We start from the raw sequence: 21,164 nt of genomic DNA, 5'->3' as shown, positions 1-21,164 counted from the left end.
GGCGGCGGCGGCGGCGGCAACGGCGGCTGTAGTGGTGGAAACGCGGCGCTCGCGAGGCGGAAAGGTCACACGGCCAAAGTGATTCTCATTCCGTTGCATTGCGTTGCACATAGTCACGACTCGCGCACCGTTCTTAACGTTCGACTCGTCCAGTGGAGTAAAATAGAGAAACGAAATCGGTATCGTTACAGAAACGTTTTGTTTTTTTTTTTTTTTTCCTCTAGATATAATCGCGCGCGTATATATCTATACATACATATATATATAAACGTATATTATTTATACGTCCTTATCCGAAATCGAATTTATAAATTCCCGCCAGTTGCCGACTGACGTGCATACCGGTAACAATCTTCAGTGCGAATTGTTGATAATAATTTTTAAACTATTTATAATATATCGTCATATCGGTACACATGTAAAACAGTTTGTAATAAATATTAAATAATATTATTAAACATTTGAATCGTATTGAAATAACAATACGTGTACGGACGGTGAAAAAAATAAATAAAGTAACGATATACGGAACATAAGAAAAATCGTTTCAGACGGAATCGGTCGAATTTCTTAGAAAATCGTTAACTCCGAAGAGTGAATCTCGTCGTAGATTCATAATTAATTTTTATTTTATTTTTTTCGTCACACTTGCACATTTAATAAGAAAAAGCCATGGCTTTCATGATGCCTGTTGTAAAAAACGATTACAATATTTATAAATCGAACCGGAACAGACGCGTTTCCGAATGTTCCAACGACAAGACATCCGCCTCTTCGGCTTCGTCGTGCGGCGGCACTAGACGGCTGCACAGCGGTTCCCGGTCGGCGGATGGTCCGTCGCTATCTACGTCGCCTGGTAGCGATTTTATGGTAGGCTCGCCGGCCCATCGGTCGCTTGGTGGAGTGTCCAAGCAAACAGCTTTCCACCACGGCAGCCTGCAACACCACCACGGAGTAGCGTCCAGAAACTCGTCGCGGAACTCTCAGTCCAGCCTGCAGAGCCCCGCCAAGTCTTCGTCATCGTCCTCGTCGCCTCCAAAGATTTCATCCACGTCGTCGCTGAACATGTTCCACTCGAAGCTCGTCGATAAGCTCAGACGGTCGCTGACGTCTAAGTCCAAAGACAGTAAGTGTCTATCTCTAGATAAAAAAATAACAAACCCAATTTTTACACGCCTTGTGTGACCCATGATGTAAAGATTTGAAATAAACTTTGAAGTCTTGTTTCAAATAAACCCGATATTGACTCTGGTGCGTTCACACATTATGTCATGTTTGATTCCGACAAGTGTTGATATTTAGGTGTTTGTTTATTTGCTATTTGAGGGTACCTATGTGATTAGTGTATTATTGGTAATTGGCTTGTGACGACTAAACTTTTTACGGTCTGTTTGCTGTGTCCCCAATAAACCCTATCACTATTCGCCAAATGTGCATTGTATTTGGTATGACCCGAATTTCATTGTATTCTCGTGCTATTCTACTGATGACAATTTAACCTTCTCCTTTGTGAAACGAATATAAACACGTTGTTGTTATTATACATTAGTATAATACTATAGGTACTTGTAAAGCTTCTAAAAGTAAAAAAAATCATTAATATTGTTGTTACCATTTTTAAGTCTTATTGATTTTAATATTAACACTAAATTAATACATCCAACTCTATTATTACATTACCTACCACAAAGTATATAGACTTAAATTGGTATTATTGATCAATTCCTCCAACATAATATACAACTAATTTAAACTTAAGTAATTTCAATAACTCTAGAGACAAAAATATGTATTCTAACAGTAGATTTATGTGTGTTATACAGGTAGTACAACGACAGCATCAAGCAAGGATATTGCGAGGAGAAGATCCTGAGATATGGCCAAAGATGACAACCATCAACGGTCAGTACCAAACCTGACTAAATCAGCAAAAAGCCGGCCAGTGTCCACTATGGCCACATCCTGTCCGTTGGGCACCAACATTGCGCTATGACAATACAAACAATAAAAAATCCAGAAAACCTACAGAAAATCATAGTGTACTCTTGTGTGCAAGGGTAAGTGCCGGCACTTTGTTTAGAATAATAAATTATTTATTAAACGAGTTGCATCTATTTTAAAATGCTAACTTTGTTTTTTTTAAATGGATGCGTCGTGTGTTTTGGTTAATAATAGAGAGTATTCTAAAAAATGTATAATAATAGCCTATTTTAAGTTGATCTTTAGCCTATGTTATATAAAAAAAAGTTTTTAGTTACATTTTATATGTATATATTAATATTGACAGCTTATGGCTTATCTCAGCATTATGGTTTGTTTTTAATATTATTTTTTAGTACTTTATGAATATTACTCTATGAAAATTATATAAAGTACTTGACTAATTATAACTTAAGCCTATCAATCAATAGGGGACAAGGTCTTACAACCTAAATGTTTAATGTATTATATTATTGTTGAAAATGTCTTGATGTATTAACAGTGATCAAAAAATGAGGGTTATTTAAAATTAAGATACTCTGATAGTGTCAAATATAAAATCAATGAAATTTAAATAAAATTTTAAATCCAACAGGATTCTAGGCAAGATTTAAAATAAATTATTTGGTAGGCTCTTATTGTTCTTTCTTACCAACCCGCCTACTTTAGTGTATAAATAAATGTATATAATATTATATCAATATGTAATTTGGGGGTAAAATTTAATTCAAAAGCTTTTTTTTTTTGTTTATAAAATATCACAGATCAAATATTTTTAAGATATATTGAAAAGTATTTATATAGAATATTTTGGCTGCAATAATTTATAACTCGCACTCCATAAGTCTGATTGACCAAATAAAATTAAAAATACCATATCACAAAATGTATTCTTTTGCAAATAATTGTAATGTAGTTTTCGTTCATAAGGGGCAACATATGTCCTACCTGGATACTCATTAATAGACTGTACTTAAATTTGTTAGATGTTCATTAGGCTGTTACGTTGTATCATAAAGGAAAAATTATTTTAATGGGTTGGTAAGTTAAGTCTGATGCTCTGTTTTGTTTATAATAGGTAAAAATTAATCAACCATATATAATCTGTGATACGTTTGTTACTATTTTTTTAAGATATTCAGCTTTTATCTTTATTTATCTAGGTAAATAGGGTTTACTACAACATGGAAATAAAAACTGTTATTGTTTTGGAATTAGCTTAAAAAAATATATTATTATTAAATTGGGCGCCTAATCATTAATTCTCAATTATTCACTTTCAATGAACAATTCTCATTTTTCTGTTATAATACTTTTTAATTTATAAACATATATACATTTAACTCTCTTATCCAATTAATCATTAAAATCAAATAGTTTTCACAGTTATATTAATTTTAACATTCATACTTAGTTTTTCAATTAAGTTTTAATTCATTTTCTTGTAATGGTTATTTGTTTTTGATAATTCTAAAATCGAAGTACAAAATAATAACTATAAGAAACTATATTACTATTCATTTTTTATTTTAAAATATATAGATATCATAATTCTTGATTTACATTTTTCATAGTATAACCTCATCATTAACTCATAGCTTAATTAATTTAACAGAAAATTATTATATTCATTTATTTTTGATGGCGCCCAAACCTCAACATAAATAATACTTGTCTAGAAACCATAATAAGTTACAATACTAAATGTGATAATTACTTGTCCTTTGAAATACAATAGTCAGATATATTTGTTACGTTTAATTATATATTTTGATGAAAAAAAGAAACTAGTCTTTTTATTTTTTATTTTATTAAGTTATTTTCCTGTCATACCAAAATAAATTTTATCACCGGTTTTTTTCCAATAAAACAAAATCATTGAATTAGACTGATTGATAGACTAAATATTTTACACAGTATTAATATAATTGTTTTGAAACTTCAAAGAAAATGTACTTAAAAATGTTTTACAAAATTATGCTGTCTTACACAATATAAATTATTAAATTATCTTTATTTATTTTATTTGTTTATGTTTATCTGTCTGTACGCAAAAAAAAAAATTAATTCTATATATGTCTATTTTATTGTATAAGTGCCGGAAGAGAAAAATGTTTTTTACATTTTGATTTGTAATACAATTGTAATAAAATCCTTATTTAATAAAATATTATTTTTTATTGTTCAATATGTTGTTTTAATTTTTTCTTTCCTTTAAGAATTCCACATAGTAATCTATAATATATAACTTATGTATTTATTTAAAAATACAAATTGTATGAAAATTAAACATTTTCGTTAATCTACAATGATAGTTTTGTGCTATTATTGAAACTGGGAAAAACTGTTCAACATGCCAGAAATAAAAATTTCCACGTAGGTTTTCGAATTTAGAAATATTACCAGAACAATGCATAAAGCTAACTTGGTAGTTTCATGTAAATTGGACCTTGATACGCGACGTTATTATAGTTCCTACGCGAATTACAGAACCAGCAGTGTACCGTGTACCATATTATAATGGAACAGGAAATAAATTACGCTTCTAGTGTATGGTGTATCCGTGATTTAAAAATAAAACTACAAGTCATTCAAGTATTAGCATGGTAATTTCACGACGATTCCATGACGTTAGAAAATAAATCGTATAAAATCCGTTCAACCACCATGTTTAAAAAAAAGGTTTTTATAAACGACGAATATTGATCCTCTTATAATATCATAAACGAATACAAATATTAGACATTTTCCATTATACATAATACTCGTATATTATGGAAAAGTATTCGGGTGGTAGTGAAAATTCTTATGATCGATGAAGTATTAGCTATGGACTACGGTCATCTATACGTTATAAGCCAAACGAGGAATTGGTTGGTTTTACAGTGATCTATTTTCTGTGCGTTCTGACTTCTACACATTTTTTATTCTATAGATGTTTAGCACTTCAAATGATATTTTTATTATTTATGGGTTTAAAATCAAAAAAAGATTAAAATATATTATATCTTAGGTCTTTTGACGTCTTGTTTAAATTAGTTTTCTGAAAAATTGTGGTGAGAATACATAATGATGTTAAAATACACGCGACTATGGTTGTTTTTACATTATATACGTGTGTGTATCATAATATTCTAATGATATTTTTTGACGTATGTATTTCAAAAATATTAACTAATAAATTTTCCATATAGTAAGTTATACTAATGAATCAGTAAAGTAAAAGTAAAAAGAGACAAATGATGATCGTTATTACTTATTGTGTTGTAAATTGTAATATGATCACTAGGTCTTTTGGGAAGCACCCCTTGTCAGCTAGTTCTTAAACAGCTTTTGAGTAATATTTGTCGTTATGTTATGCGCTTATCGTATAATATGAAATCTATAACTTCAGGCTGAATGACTGTAACAGAAAATAAAAGCGATCTGATCGGAAATGGTATTCTATATGTATTATAATATTAAAATCGTGAATTCGTAATAATTCGTTCAAACACTTTAAAATAACTAATAAACAATTTAAAAAAACTTAATACAAATATTGACGTCATACTCATGTATATAGGACATCAATAATAAATAATAGTCACCAGTACTTAAGTAGGTACTTGTTTAAAAATTTCAACAGTACTTGTGATGGCACGTTCTTGCATTTTATCTTTACGATTGCGATTGGATAATACCCGCCAACTACATCCAAATGCATTTAATTTTATTAATCAGCTATTACTAATACCTAACTGATAGTTGTTAACATTACCTGTATAGAAAATTTTACTACGAAAACCAAAAACTATAAAATAATACACCAACCTTGAACAGCTTGAATCCGTACATTTTAAACGCTTATAGACAGTAAGCATAAGGTAAGTATTGCTTCATTGGAAGTCATTTTTATTTAATTTAGTTTGAATTTGTTTATCATTAACTCAATTGATTATAGACAAATGCATACTTTTAAACTAAATCTAATACTTATGTAGTTATAGGTATATTGTATAATAATACGACGCCCACAATCTATGTAGATAATGCTATTTTTTTATTATAGAAAAAAAACTATCATTTTATTAACACGCGCTCACGGCTCAAGATCGATGAAACATAAGGTAAATTAGTTACTTTAAAATTTAAATTATAATATTTAAGTATACGCGTTGGAGTCTACAGAAACCCTCGAACACATGGATTCCCCCCCGGGCGCCATTTCGGCCTAGTCAATATTAGCTACATGTCCACAGGGACGAACCGAAGGGGGTTTATGGTGGGGGGTGTTCATCCCCCCCCACACGGCAATATTTGATTTTCAGTCGGCAGAATTAAACTAAAAGTAATGTAATAGTTAACAAAAATTTGGAAATTCAAATTTTAATTAAACCTGAGCGTGTATACGGTAGCAGCTGTCTAAGTCGTATTATATGCACGTGTCCGGCCGGATCGCCACGTTTTGTTAGAAATTTTAATTTTAAGTATGCTCGGCTAGAAAGTGACGTGATTTCTGGCTTCAGCGCATAAGTATATTATTATTAGTTGGCGCCGAGTGAGGGGGGAAAGCTTCACGGAAATGTCAATGTCTAGGTCGTCATCGCGACTGACGGATCGGTGAAAAGCCTCAATGGGGCCGTCATCCCTCTAACGCCGCCGCCACCGTCGTCCCACACGCGATCTAGAGTATATTGTTGGTATATATAGTTATAGTTGCGACTGTGCGGTAGACCCTGGCGCATGACGTCAGCAATGTACCCATGCCCCACCGGAAGAGGGGGAAGCTACCCCTATTCGTGCGGTCCCCGACGGTGACGCATTCTCACTCCGTCGTGTAGGTAATATGGGTACCACTCCCTATGGTCGAGTCGAGTACTCGCTTTCGACGTGTCCTGCGACACGTCCGTTCTTCAAATGATCGTAAACGTCAAGCTATATGCAACCAAATCGATTGTTTATAGTAATCTCGTTTAATTGTAAATATTTACGATAAATTAAAAAAAAATAATAATAATAAAATGTAAACTCGGCACAACGTAATATTAATATAACGCTAATAATAGGTAACCTTTGATGTTGAAACGAAATCATCGATAACAATGGTAAAAAAAAAAAAAAAATTATTATTGTCATCATTTTTCTATTATAATATTATTGTTATTATTTGTTTTAGAAGTATAGGTAATTGATTGCGTTCCTAATCCTAATCGGTTGTCACTCGATAGTTGACAGGCGGTGGACTTTAGGCCGAAAACAATACAATATTGACATTCATTATGCAATAACATTTATCGAGATGTCGATTGATAACGATTTAAAAAAAAAAAATTATCGCGGACGATGTAGCTGCATGTAGGTAAACACGTAAACATTATACAAAAATAGAAATAAAATTAACAAGTTATTAGTGGATTGATTTTTTTATTTTTAAACAGCGCGCGCGCACGAATCAAAGTTCGTCCGAGCTATTATTATGACCGGTGTATCTGCATTAGGCCGTGCGGACGTGTGATAATCATAATAATAATAAAATTATTATTTTATTCGAGTTAATAATACAAGGACGCACGTAAACAATGCTGGGTCGTCGCCTACGATTTTACGATAAAAAGGGAAATTTACTATATAAGTTGCATGTTTGATGTACCTATAATAAAAATAACAATAATCATTAATCATGTACAATAATATTGTCATAACGCGTGTTTGTGCGTTACTACGACGTGTGTATTTATTTGTAGTGTCGTTAATATTAATAATAATAATAATAATAATAGTAATAGTAATAGGAGTAGACGCCGTAGTAGTAGTAGAACTTATTAGTATATTATTATTATTATTATTATATAAGTAGAAATAATGTTAAAATACATTAACATTTTGTTATTCCGGTGACGTAGTCGTTGTTTTGTACACTGCAGGTTAAAAACATGTATTTTTAGAACTTTTCGAATGTTATTTACCTACCGCTGTCCGCTATTATTGTTGATGTTGTTGTGGTCAACAGATAAAATGGCCGTAAGTAAACGATAAAAAAATTGCGTCTTCAAATAAAAAGACAATGTCTCTTTGATTATATCGGATAAAATCGTATAAAAATTGTACAAAGTAACATAAAATCTAAGCAAGCAACGACGTACATAGTAATAACGCAAATCTATCACATTACGTGGTAAATATATTCGTAATTTTTTTTTAGTTTGAATGTTTTGGTTATTGAACAGACATTTATACTATTGTAACTGGTAACTACAGTAACTAGAAAATTACATTCTCAATCCTTAGGTAAGTGGTAACTTGCTAAAACAGAGTAGTGATGTTCGATTTTTAAGTGGATCAGAGTATCAGACCAGGTCTGTGTGGCTGTGTTATCAGACCAAGTTATAGAGAGGGAGAATTAGAAAAAAATAAAATATGTGTAAAATATTATATTGGTGTGTTTTTTCAATAGTTCTTTATATGTCTATTGCTTCTTTTCTCCTTTTCTCTTTAAAAGTTATACAGCTATAATTTTCTATCCTTTGGACTGTCGATATCCGTCTGTAATAAGTTTTCAATCCATTCGTACTCAAATTAGTCAAATCTCAATCGACTCAATTAAGCCGATATTGACAGAAGTTACCAGGATTTTTAGAATGTGAATAATCGAGTCTAGGCAAAAAATCCGATGAAACGGAAGAATAAAAAATTTACGTTATACGTAAATGTATTTTTAGACGATCCTTCCTTAATTCAAACTTAAAATAATTTTTATTTATAACTTACTAATGAGTTTTTTTACTTATAGTGCGTTTGTCATGCACGCTTTTTTACTTTTAGAAAGTATGCTTATTGCTTATAGTATATAGGTACGTGTTGAACGGTTCGTTTAGATATGAGCGCCGATAATAAGTAGCTTGCAATTAGGACTCAAGTCCATAGTCTATTATGATTTATTAATTATTATAGATAAATGCATATCGAAAAAATAGAATAATATTCTTAGAATAAAACGCTAAAATCGTAAATTGCCATTATTTTATAATTGAAAGTTTATACAATGACGCAGTCTCCCAAAGATAGATTGACGGGGAATACAAAATAAAAATGTTTATAATATTTTGAAAATTTATTAATGACAATGTATTTTCTAATTAAAATAAGTTTTTTTTTCATTGTAAATTATTGAATAATATGGGTTATTTTTTTTCTTGCAAGTAATTCAAGTAGGTATATATTGTTTACAGTTTATACTTTACATTGTATCGGCGTTTTTTTTTTTTTTTATTATGAAATTTATCTCCAATTTGACATAATAAAACACTTAAAACATTATTAATGGCCATATTTATCATATACATTATGATATAAGAACACTAGTGCAAATATTGTGTCATACGGAATATCTAGCTGATACCTATGGATATGTCGTGTACCAGATACATCTCCAATTCACTTGAGGACTTGCGTAACACGAGGCGTCCGACATCATTCTATTACGGTCCGACCGTTAATAAGCCGAGATAACGACTAAGCGTATCTACTTTAGAAACAAAATAAGAATACACCGAATACATTAAATATTATACACATAATGTCCTACCGTTGATGATAATAATAATAATAATAATTAGAATATGAGCTGCTTATAAATACGAGTATAGTAGGTAGTTTCAAAGTGTGTAAAACTTAAATCAGGCTCGTGTTTCAGATTCACAAAAAACAACGGTTTTCAGGTAAGGACGGAATACAATAAACAGAATGAATCACTAATCATTAGTGTTGCTCAGCTACTTTTGATAGTTATATAATACATATTTTCAAATTTTGGTATTGGAAATTTTTTAATTTACTTATATAATATATATATAATATGTAAGAACCATACTTTCATATACTTGGATTTTTTACCATTTATTATTTGAAGAGTTTGAGTTTGACGATACAAACTATATAAGTGTTTAAACAAGATTCAACTTTTTTTTATTTAGAAATTCAAAAACTAAGAATTTGAATAAAATTACAATGCACATATAATTGAAAAATGGGGGATAAACATGCTCGGTAACTCACCCCGCATATTATGTTATCTGCTATTATTGCGTTACACGTGGCGAAGTATTGCGAAATCGCGTTTATGAAAATTTATAAATACCTATTACATTTTATTATTATTACCTAATTAATTAACATTATACAACGTTATGTATTATTATAATACATACGTTAAGAGGACGCAAATGCGCTGGTGTCGAACGACACATCGTATTTTCACAAAAGTGTGTCAAACCTAACCTTTAGTATATGAATAAGTGAGAATTTCAAAACATTTTTTGGTTTGCAATTTGACTATATGGATTCTATGTTGATTTAGGTGGAGTTAATTCTGAGGGTACTCACCCTAGCTGTCACATTAACCGTAGATTTGATTTGTTCGTCTTCATTACGTCCTATTTTTATATTAAGGAATACAATCAAAAATATGAAAAATGTTAAAATCATTTATCAACATTGAAATAAAACGAATAATTTATAATTTATATTGAAAAAATGATGAGTGCATGGAGTAGACTGTAGAGTAGAATAAATGTAGGTACTATTTTATAATATATAAAATTTAAACGCATAAATTAATAAACATATAGATTTAGAATAAACCGAAACTTGAGTGAATAAATAAAAACAAATTTTTATTAAGTTCATTTGAGTAAGGTTACTAAAATATTACATAAGTTTTTATATTAATTTAGATTTATTGCAACCCTTGTATCGTCCTTATTCCATTGACAAATATTTCAAAATTATATGCCTAAGATATGACGAACTTATTGTAGATATTGTTGATACAAATATAACATAATCTCTGTATTACAAGATTTTTATTTTGAAACATTTAACACTAAATGTACATAATATTGTTAGAATTGTTTAGATTTTGAATCGATAAATACTCGCTTTGAAATAAAAATAATGACGTTTAAATGAATAGTTACTATTATAATGTTGTTCTCTATAAAATAAATTATAAATATATTTAAGAAAAGGAGTTTGAAATATTGTTCTTATTTAAGACTTCTCATGCTTATTGCTTATGGAAAATCAATTTTTTTTATTAATTTAGGAAATGGCGATGAATGGTGCTAGTGGCGTTGTGTCCTCATCAATCGTATGATCTAATAATCAATTAAGATTTGATTTTTAATTTAATCACGTAATTCCTAATTCCTGGAGGCTGGAAGACACGAAGTTTAACACAGTGTCACAAAAATAAAAGATTATAAGACGTTATAGTATTATACGCCTACAGGCATTGGAGTCCACACAATTTAAATCATAATGTTGTGTGCGTAGTTGTCTTCGAAAGTTGGTTGTGCTGCGCATCCTCCGGACTTATATTTCAATCAATCGTACATGCAGACATGCAGTCCGTCAAATATAAGTCAATAGGTAGTCAATAAGCACTACCTAGTACCTATTTACATTATTAAAATAAAATCGAAAAATAACGGTACAAGTATTTTGAGAACAATAAAATTATTATACAATAACATAACAAATGTAATTTAATAAAGTTAATTTTCGTTATAGAACAATAGAACTGAATATAGTTTAACAACTCAATTGTAACTCAATTGTAACTTTTTATACTCAGTAAGTTTGAGAAACTTACTTGCTTGCACACGATGCCAGATCAAGTACATTTTTTACCTAGGTCAAAGTATAAAATTATAATTCATCATCTTCTGTTATGTCTATAACTGTTTATATATCCACTTATTATTTGGTTATTTCACGCATCCCGACCAAGACTTCTGGGGTAAGTTATTCGGTTGTCTCCCCCTCATATCCGGACATCCGGTCCCACTTGCATGATAAGTAGCTTTATTTATTATATTAAAAAGACGTCACATTCATATGTGTTGTCTCCGTCTTAAATTGAGATAAGATTTTTACCTTTAAGTTTTATTAAACGTAAATCAGATCACTTATTTTACTCTAATAATATAAAATTAGATTTACTGACTACAAATTTGATATCTTTGTTATACTTTAACTGTACAGAACTACAAATGGAGACTTGTAGGCCATGTGGCAACCTCTTAAATACTAAAACAATTTTATTTTTTTAATGCAGATATGACTGCGACGTAACATAATAAATCGACTAAACGATATTTGTTAATAGTGTTCGATAATTGCACAATATAGTTGTTATTGAGGGATATTTTATAATTATAAAAGTATGATGGTATTTTATGAGGCGTTAACGTATCAAACGTCAGACAAATGGATATAATATGCTGTTAATTGTTATAGGTATAATGTAATATAGGTAGGTACTATAACTATTTGTATTGATAAAATATATAAATATGTAAAATAAAATAATCACCCGATAACTTATTGAGTTTTATAATTACTGTGGAGCGTGATAACACATTAACACCAATAACAATACTTTAGTAATGAAAATGAAAGACAATAATAAGTTGGATTATGAAAATTCAACGCAACCACCTATAGGTAATTTCGTAATAATTATTTTTTAAATTTAAAACATCTTAATGGCGATAATAATACACTAAATACTTATAAATACTTATGAGTGCGTATGCATCAAAATGATTAATAACAAATACGATTAAAGTTGCTTTATTTTTAGATTAAGACGCGATTACTGATCATTACGTCATCATAAATAATTTATCATTATTAGATTTGGTGAATTGAATTATCAATTGCCTTATTATTTTTATACGTACCTACGTACAAAATGTATAATTTGCACTCAATGGTAACGCTCAAATGATTATTTATTTATTTTTCGAAATATGTGTTTGGGCTTGGTTTGCAATGTTTGCATGATGTGTTTACGAATCATTCGTTGACAGTGTTGGCATACATAGTATAATTTCGACAATGAGTGGCGCTAATGACTCAACGCTTCCTTCAAATACACAGTTTCATTTAGATCGGATCTCATAATTTATAATAAATAATTTAACTACACAAAAACCCAAATAGAATCGTACATTTAAATAATTATACTAACGTTGTATACACTCCATCCACATTACCCATAATTTCGGCTTGTATAATATTATAGTGAGTAGCAAGTTTGGTAATTTGTAGGTGTAATTAATGTAAAATCAATAATATAATTCGCGTAAACCTAAAACTTGTTCAATATGCGTATTGGATAGGTAAGTGTAAATGACCTGTAAACGCAATAATATAATATGTTTATTTATATTAACGAACACCGAGTAATAATAAAATAATATCGTTATGATAGATGTTGCATATATACTTATATTATTATCGACTTGTACCTCCTTACAATAATATAATATAGTTTAATGCCCTCTTTGATAAAAATATAAGATGTTGATCGAAAGGCTAAAATATGACCGTATATTGTTATCATCATCGCATTATAATAATTCATTACGGGACGTAACTATTATTTTTATGGTGACTAAGCAGACTATATATAGGGACCGTCTGTATGGCTGAGTGTAGACGTTTGCGCTCTATAAATTTACAATTTATATTATTCGAGAATGAATAAGTTCAAAAGTCGACGAAAACCGTGCTCGCGTCACGAATTTACGACGAATACTCACAAGGGTGGGTGTAAGTAAAGTGAAATAGACTGGATTCATTCAAGCTCTACAAATCCGAACGATAATAACAGCAGTCGAACGACATATTATTATACGGAGACAAATGCGAACGTCGATTACGCATACATGGCCGTGTAATACCCCTTGAAATCCTCATTCGCAAATAAAACGCAAACTCGTAAACGCCTTAGCCTGTTTTGTATATACGCAAATATATACGCGCGAATACTTCTACGAGTAGGAATAAAAAAAAAAAAAACGATTTTCACGTTTGACCGATCGATCGCTAATCGACTGATCGTCGTCTGCCGACCACCACGAAAAGCTAATAATATTGTGATGGTAATGCGTGTACGTGTTTGTGCGCTCATCTTGTAAAATGTATCGTAAAAATCGTGTTATGCGATCCGAACCCACACGTCACACAATGTTATTATGATACCTATTTTTTACTATTATAATGTTCAATATACTATATAGTATATATATATATATAGGCGTCGGTGTCGTCTCGGGAAGAGACTATGTCATACGAGTCGCCTTGAAAGGAAATAGGTCCACGTTTGATTTTGATTTTGTTGTCTTGTTCTGTTATTGCTTTCTGATTACATCAGACGGCAGACAGTCAATGTGCGCAGTTTTTCGTGCACGCGAACATAATAATATTAAGAACTAAAACGCAATTGATTTCGCTTTGACCGACATTAAACAGAAATTATAATGAACAATATTTTGCGTTTATCTATATGATATTATGATATTATATTCCACGATGACGTGTTCTTTAAATTGTGTATATGTTCATTAATAAATGGATTATATTACATATTTTTATATTATTGTATAAACACTAAACAGATGATTTTTATTATTATTATTATTATTATTATTATTACACACATCACGCTATTGTCTATTAATAAACGTTTATGATTGTGTGAAAACAATAACGGTTCGGAAGAATAAAAACCGCGATTTCTGTACATTGACGCACGTTCGAATGTTATATCCGACCGGGGACTTTGTCATGATCACAATCGGCAGCTATTATTATTTGACGAGTTTTTAAGGTTTTTATTGCTAACAATAACAAATAACTATAGTGACGTTTCATGAGCATTCAGTACTGGGAAAGACATTGAGAAAACTTTAAATACATAATATTAACGAACAGCACACGCACACGGAAGTACCTACATGATAATACGGCATACTTGTTCCAAAGCCATACATAATGTTATTACATAAGCTTGCTGTCCAACGTGACGTGCTCGTCGATGAAATTTAACAATATAAATACCTATCATAAGATATTTCGAGATATATTAGACGCACTCACGCGCCCATGAGCTATATTATATTATCATCGACGTGCGCAGGTTTAGATCGCATGGTGTGCAGCTGATGATAAAATATGCTCCTCAAAAAAAACATAATTACCCTTAATTAAATATTCATACCGTTACTTTAAAAATATTCATGGTTATAATTATCGTCATTATTATTGCTCCTTGTAAGAAAATATCAGGTTTTTCAGTATTTTTTTTTTTCGAGTTGATATAAATAAAAACATATTTATAAAAAGACGCGTTTATCACGAAAAGGATATAACTTCGTGATTCTTGTCACACTATTAAGCTGTAAATATCGATCGTACCTATAATGTATTATTTATTTTTTTATAAAGTTTTATTCCGGGACTTTGGTCGCATATTCCATCTAAAAAAAGTGTCTGCTCCAGTTCAGCAGGTTATGCATGCGCATACGCCGTGCGACCATGCATTTTGTGTACTCCGTGCGCACGTCTATGGTCCGTTCACATTCATTTATAATTTATTGATATGATATATATTATATTAATATATCTACTTTGTTTTATTTTAATACATCTAATAATGTTTTAAATTTCCGACGTTGTTGTTGCACGGTACACAAGTCAAGTTGGGCCTAAGGACTTTCATCGATAAGCAGTTCAAAAGATAAGTTTTGATATTGTATTGTTACCAAAACACCTGCAACAATACAATTATTTTTGTTTATTAGTACCTACAGTTCAAGCAGAGTGATAACAGATCCGTAGATAATAAATGTTTACACTTTTTAACGTAAAATGTGTACGTATAGACAAATCACTATTGTCTATATATTATGATATCGAATACGTTTTAGTCTTTAAAATAAGGTTGTTCATCATACAATCAGACAATCTCTATTCATACATGATTAGTACATTTATTAATTTTATAATAAAAATATAAAAACATGAGAAATTATTTATTATACTTATAATGATTAGGCTGCATGTACTCGTAAGTACATCCGATTTAAATTAATTACACAATTAATAGGCAGTAACACTGAAGTCTATCTAGTCAAGTATACTGAAAAACAACTTGCGGAATTTTAACGTCACGTCACGTTGTATATTAAAACCACCACATTAAATAAGTAATAATCCGTTTATCTTTTTTGATGTCAAAATTAATTTTCAAAAAACAAATAATATTATTCTCAAACCTTAAACAATTTGGGATAATATATTGAAAGGTCTTTTATAACATATTTAGCTCTCATAGGAACTATACTAAAAACTGAGTATCGTCTAAACCACAAATATTGTATTACTGTCGAGTGTAAAATTATATAATATTCATATTATAATTATACTAAAAATACCTAGAATTAGGTATTAAATGTATTTATGTAACATAAATTAAGTTTTGATTTGAAATTATGATTGTATTTTAATAATGAACTTTGATAACTCAGTTTACGAATGCACATAATAACGCAGAAATATGTAAATAAACTGAAAATCGGAATTTAGCTGTGGTGTTGAATTAAACGCAGTTAAAATTAGAGATGCGTATTCACTTTTTCGAGAATTAATTTTGTATTAAATATAGATGAGCAATTTTGATTTTATTTAAAGAGTTTTGTAACATTTGAGAAGCCAAATGATATACGAGTCGTGTATCACTAGATAAATAATTAATAATAATCATTTATATAAAATATTGAATATTATATGTTAAAGTTATTCAAATTAATATTAATAATTAAACAAATAGACGAAAACGAAAGATTAACTAATTATTATTTAAACAAATTACAATTCAAATTTAATTTTAATAATTTAGTCAGTATAATATACAATATATAGACCAGTAATGAAAATCTATGATCCTTTAGGCGCTCCAAGTTTTAGAAGTAGCCCATGGCTAATCTGTTTGTGAAATAACTGTATACAAATTACAATTATGATTTCTAAAATATTTAAATTTCTTTTTTTCTATTTTCTTTTTTTTTTTTTTATTGATGGCTCGTCAAAGAAAAAAAAGTTGGGTATCGTTGATATAGATATTCTTATGTCTTTTAAGTTTCTACCTATATTATATAATATTAGTTTTGAAATGTTCTGAATAAAATATAATATAAAAAATATACACATTATATAACATGTGAGTATTGATTGAAAATAATTTGATTCTAAAATATGATCTCCAACCAATATGTAATCCTGAATGTGTCTACTTTTGAAATTTGTTCTCAGCACAAAAACGTTTTATGAATATTACAACATAACTCATAAAATATGTATGTTTTAAAAGCGTATGTCACTATCACACGTGCGATTGTGCTTGCTGTGTCTCCAACCATTTTCATTGTCAAATATTAAAAAAATAAATATATCATTAGTTTGAAGTTAAAAACATATAATAGCTCATTGGCACTTATGTACATTACAAGGTCGTTGTAGCATTGTTAACCATCGTACAGCGTTAAACTTGTAAAAAACCATCATATAGAATCAAGTGCTTTTTTTATTATTTTAATCACAAATTAAATTAGTAACACCGAAAGTTTTTCTTGTTTAAATACAAATACAATTTTTTTATAAAAATATTCAAAAAAATAATAGCGTTGGCGGTAAACCATATAGCAGTTTAGAAAAAAAAAAATTACTTCACACTAAAAATCCCGTCAGAATTCCGCAGTAACAAGTTTTTGCCAATTAAATGCGCTATTATCAAATAAAGAATTACAATTAAGATGACCCACTTAAACTATACGTAGGTATATTGATTCTGTCACTGGTCGCCCGTGCATATTATTTTTGCGACACTGGTTTTTTTTTTTTTTTAATAATACCTTGAAAATTATAACTACAAGTATCTAATGCATTTTTATTAATCAAAATTTAAAAAAAGTAATAAAAAAATTGGAATGTAAAAATTTATTGTTTTAAACTTCAAATGTATTAAGAAAAAAAAGCGCAAGTTAAAGTATATATAGTTTAATAACAATTATTAATATATTATATAGAAGCCACGTGACGCCAAGTTGAATTAATACGGAGAACAGTATAATATTATATATACTCGTATTATATGTGTATAGTTTGAAAACAAATTGTTGTATAAGTTAAATGTTATTTTTGATGTGCTATAAAAAAACTTTTAAATTTAAATGTTTTTCGTAATACGTTAAATTGTTGGAAAATCATCAATATGCATTTCATGCAATATAATATTTATGAATATTAAACAAAAAGGAATGTTGTAATAATAATATACATAATTATTAACCATAACTAAAGAGCAGCGGCAAACGAAATGTTATATTTTTTTTTTATTACAATTATTTTTAAGTGTGCCGATATTAAGATGAATAGTTATAGGATTTATAATTAGTAAATGTTATTACGTACTTTTAGTTATTTAAATCGAAATTAAGTACAAAAATTGATAATAAAAAAAGGACCCTTTAGTCGTCGGATAATTTTTTTTACTCACTTCACTCACCACTATACGCTGTCAGTCAATGCAATAAGTATATATGTATTACTTTATTAACAATTATGTTAAGGCATTTGAAAAAAACGCAAATGCCTTAGTTAATTTAAATATATATAATATAATATTGTCTTAAAGAGTGATTAATTCTTACAATTTATTTCACAAGTAATACAAATATTGTAGAATATAAATATATGAATAATTCATATTATTTTAAGGTTAATTATTAAACTTGAAATTATAAATTATCCCCCCCCCCCCCAAAAAAAAAAAAAAACTTAAAATGATTAATAATTCTGATAATCGATCATTTAACTAAAATTTAAACTATTATAAATATAAATATAATTATAATTTTTAATGTTTTGGCGGTACGTGTTAAGACTAATAAAATATTATAAATATTATAATCCTCTTAAATTTGTTTGAACATATGAAAAATACAAATTTGTTATTATATTTAGCCTTCATTGCTATATAAATATCGTTTTCTCAAGTAAGGCTACATTTAAAATTTATGACTGACTTTTTTTCATTAATTTTTTTTAAACATCCGATAACGTGTTATTGTATTCTACTTATATTTAACGTCGGACATTGAAATCATCATTTTATACAAGATATGAATTATAATTTATAATTTACAAGTAACTAACAGTCACTGGAAACTGTTGGATATCTGCTTTGATCATCATATTAAATTATGATTTGTCAATATTGTTTTTGACGTGTATGCTTAATATTCTGTAGGCTGGCTAACTACAAACGACGTTCGTAATATGTTTAATATTTTTGTTTAAAAACTTAAAAACATTATGAACAAAATATAGACACATTTAAATGTGACTAAACAGTAGTGACCGGTTAACGTTTTGGCGACTCTAATAGCTAAACATTATTCTTTTAAAATTCAATTGGATTTTAAATGTGTTTCGTATTGTATTGATAATTTATGTAATTCATGTTACCTATGTACAGTTTTTAAAAAGTAATAGAGAGGTAAGGTTATCGGCACCTTCAGTAGGTGACAGTTATTAATTATTATTAGTCATTACATAGTGAATTATATTGTATACTTACGAAGAAAGCAGATAATAATGTATACATTTATAACATAATATTATGCAGTGACTAAATTATTACCAAGAACGAAATGTGTAATTATGAAGACACAACACGCTAACAACAAACTACCTTGTTACGGTAGGTACTAAGTACCTGTAACCTGTACAAAGATACATATCTGAATTTTAATTGTGAACTTCTAATATTATTTATATTATAATAACGTACCTACAGCGAATCGTACACTGCCAAATGTCCGCAGCAACATACCAGAATAGTAAACACTAAACACTCAGGTCTGAGATTTATTACGACGACGGCCGCATAATGGTACAATGGATCAAAATAATCAATCGCCTGATGTAATTAACTCGTATTATATTAGTAAGTATAGGTAATATAATATTATATTTAATACATTTTAAGCGTACGATTAAAAAATGTATTAAATATAGAGAGAATACGCGAAAAATATTTCACCGATCATTACACATAATATATATTACATTCAGTATACCTATATATTGCTGTGTCTTTTAACTGCATGTCCATAATATAATATATTTTATACTATAAATACCGTACGTGTCAAAATAACATACATAATCGACATATTATAAATAGTGCACATTTTCGCTATTAATACTCAGAAGTCTGTTTTACGATAAAAGCAATAATAATACTTTTGAACTGTCTAGGTATGCTCTATATTGCTAATATCATAATATTTAATATACTCGAGAATATTATGTAAATTTCGCACGTGTGCAATGAGTTCATTTCGATGAATCTCGGATTCGTTATTTTTGGACATGTCAGCATGTCACTCGTTTGAGAAAAATAAATAATAAAAAAAAAAAAATTATCGGAAACTTCATAAAATTAATAAATTGATTTAGACGTCGCGTGTGTCAAGGTCCTGGTATCAAATTTAACATACTATTTTATTAATTTAAACATAATTCGGTAAGAAATGGGAAGTTAAAAAAATAAAAATAAACCAGAAAAATTTATTTATAGGTAGGTATATAATTTGTTTTTTAAATTAAAAATAAAGAAACATAAATTTATACAACCTAATAATGTTACGTTAGCGGCATTGTCTAAAAAGATATATAATAATTTGGAAGACAATATTATTTTAAATAGTACATGAATTCGGGCATTAGAATAGGTATTTATTTGGTATGCAATAATATTAATATGTAGATTTAGATTTACAAGGTGATTCGATGTAGCCTGTTTGCCTGTAGAAGTAACAAAATAATACAATTATCTATTTATTATTTTATAATGAAAAATAGATATAATATAGTCAATGTATTAAAGTCGATTAAATGATTTAAACATGTACCAATCCACTTAAATAAGACAGACTTATATAAGCATCCAGCGAAGGTTAATTTACTTAAACCAATACGTTTCAATTTTCAAGAAATGTCTTGCTCAGGAAATGAGTTTTCATTGTGTTTAACTTATCTGAGGATTTATAGATTATCGGTACACAGTAATGTTCTGTTTTGTTTAACCGTGGGTTTTAAGAGAAAAATTCAATTTAAAAACGCATACTTAAACAAAACAGTAAACACATTGAACATCTCTCTAGATACATTAATTAATTTATTTTTTAATAAAAAACCTTGTGAGTCGCGACGTTTGTCGTGCTTCGATAAGATATTTATATAGACGCGATAAGTCAACAAGGACTTGGTTGAATTATTACCAACAG

General features: G+C 29.0%; 1 protein-coding gene across 1 annotated transcript; it reads left to right on the top strand.

Annotated features, from left to right (window-relative positions):
- The first annotated feature begins 86 nt into the window (after nt 1-86).
- LOC112601155 (cell wall integrity and stress response component 1) lies at nt 87-2,726 on the top strand. Its single transcript, XM_025348608.1, has 2 exons — nt 87-1,126; nt 1,824-2,726. Exons 1-2 carry the CDS (start codon nt 673-675, stop codon nt 1,871-1,873), a joined length of 504 nt encoding a protein of 167 aa, XP_025204393.1. The 5' UTR covers nt 87-672; the 3' UTR covers nt 1,874-2,726.
- The last annotated feature ends 18,438 nt before the right edge of the window (nt 2,727-21,164 follow it).

This window comes from Melanaphis sacchari, unplaced genomic scaffold (assembly GCF_002803265.2).
Source record: "Melanaphis sacchari strain LSU unplaced genomic scaffold, SCAv2.0 Contig75_pilon_pilon, whole genome shotgun sequence".
Taxonomy (NCBI): Eukaryota; Metazoa; Arthropoda; class Insecta; order Hemiptera; family Aphididae; genus Melanaphis; species Melanaphis sacchari.
Note: the sequence above shows the minus strand (reverse complement) of the source record. Positions and strands in the feature narration are given on the sequence as shown.

What these genes read in the sequence shown, in the direction of transcription:
- LOC112601155 (XM_025348608.1), top strand. Translation starts at nt 673, where the DNA reads ATGGCTTTCATGATGCCTGTTGTAAAAAACGATTACAATATTTATAAA. An exon ending in GACGTCTAAGTCCAAAGACA is followed by an intron (nt 1,127 to 1,823) that starts GTAAGTGTCTAT and finishes TGTGTTATACAG; the next exon opens with GTAGTACAACGACAGCATCA.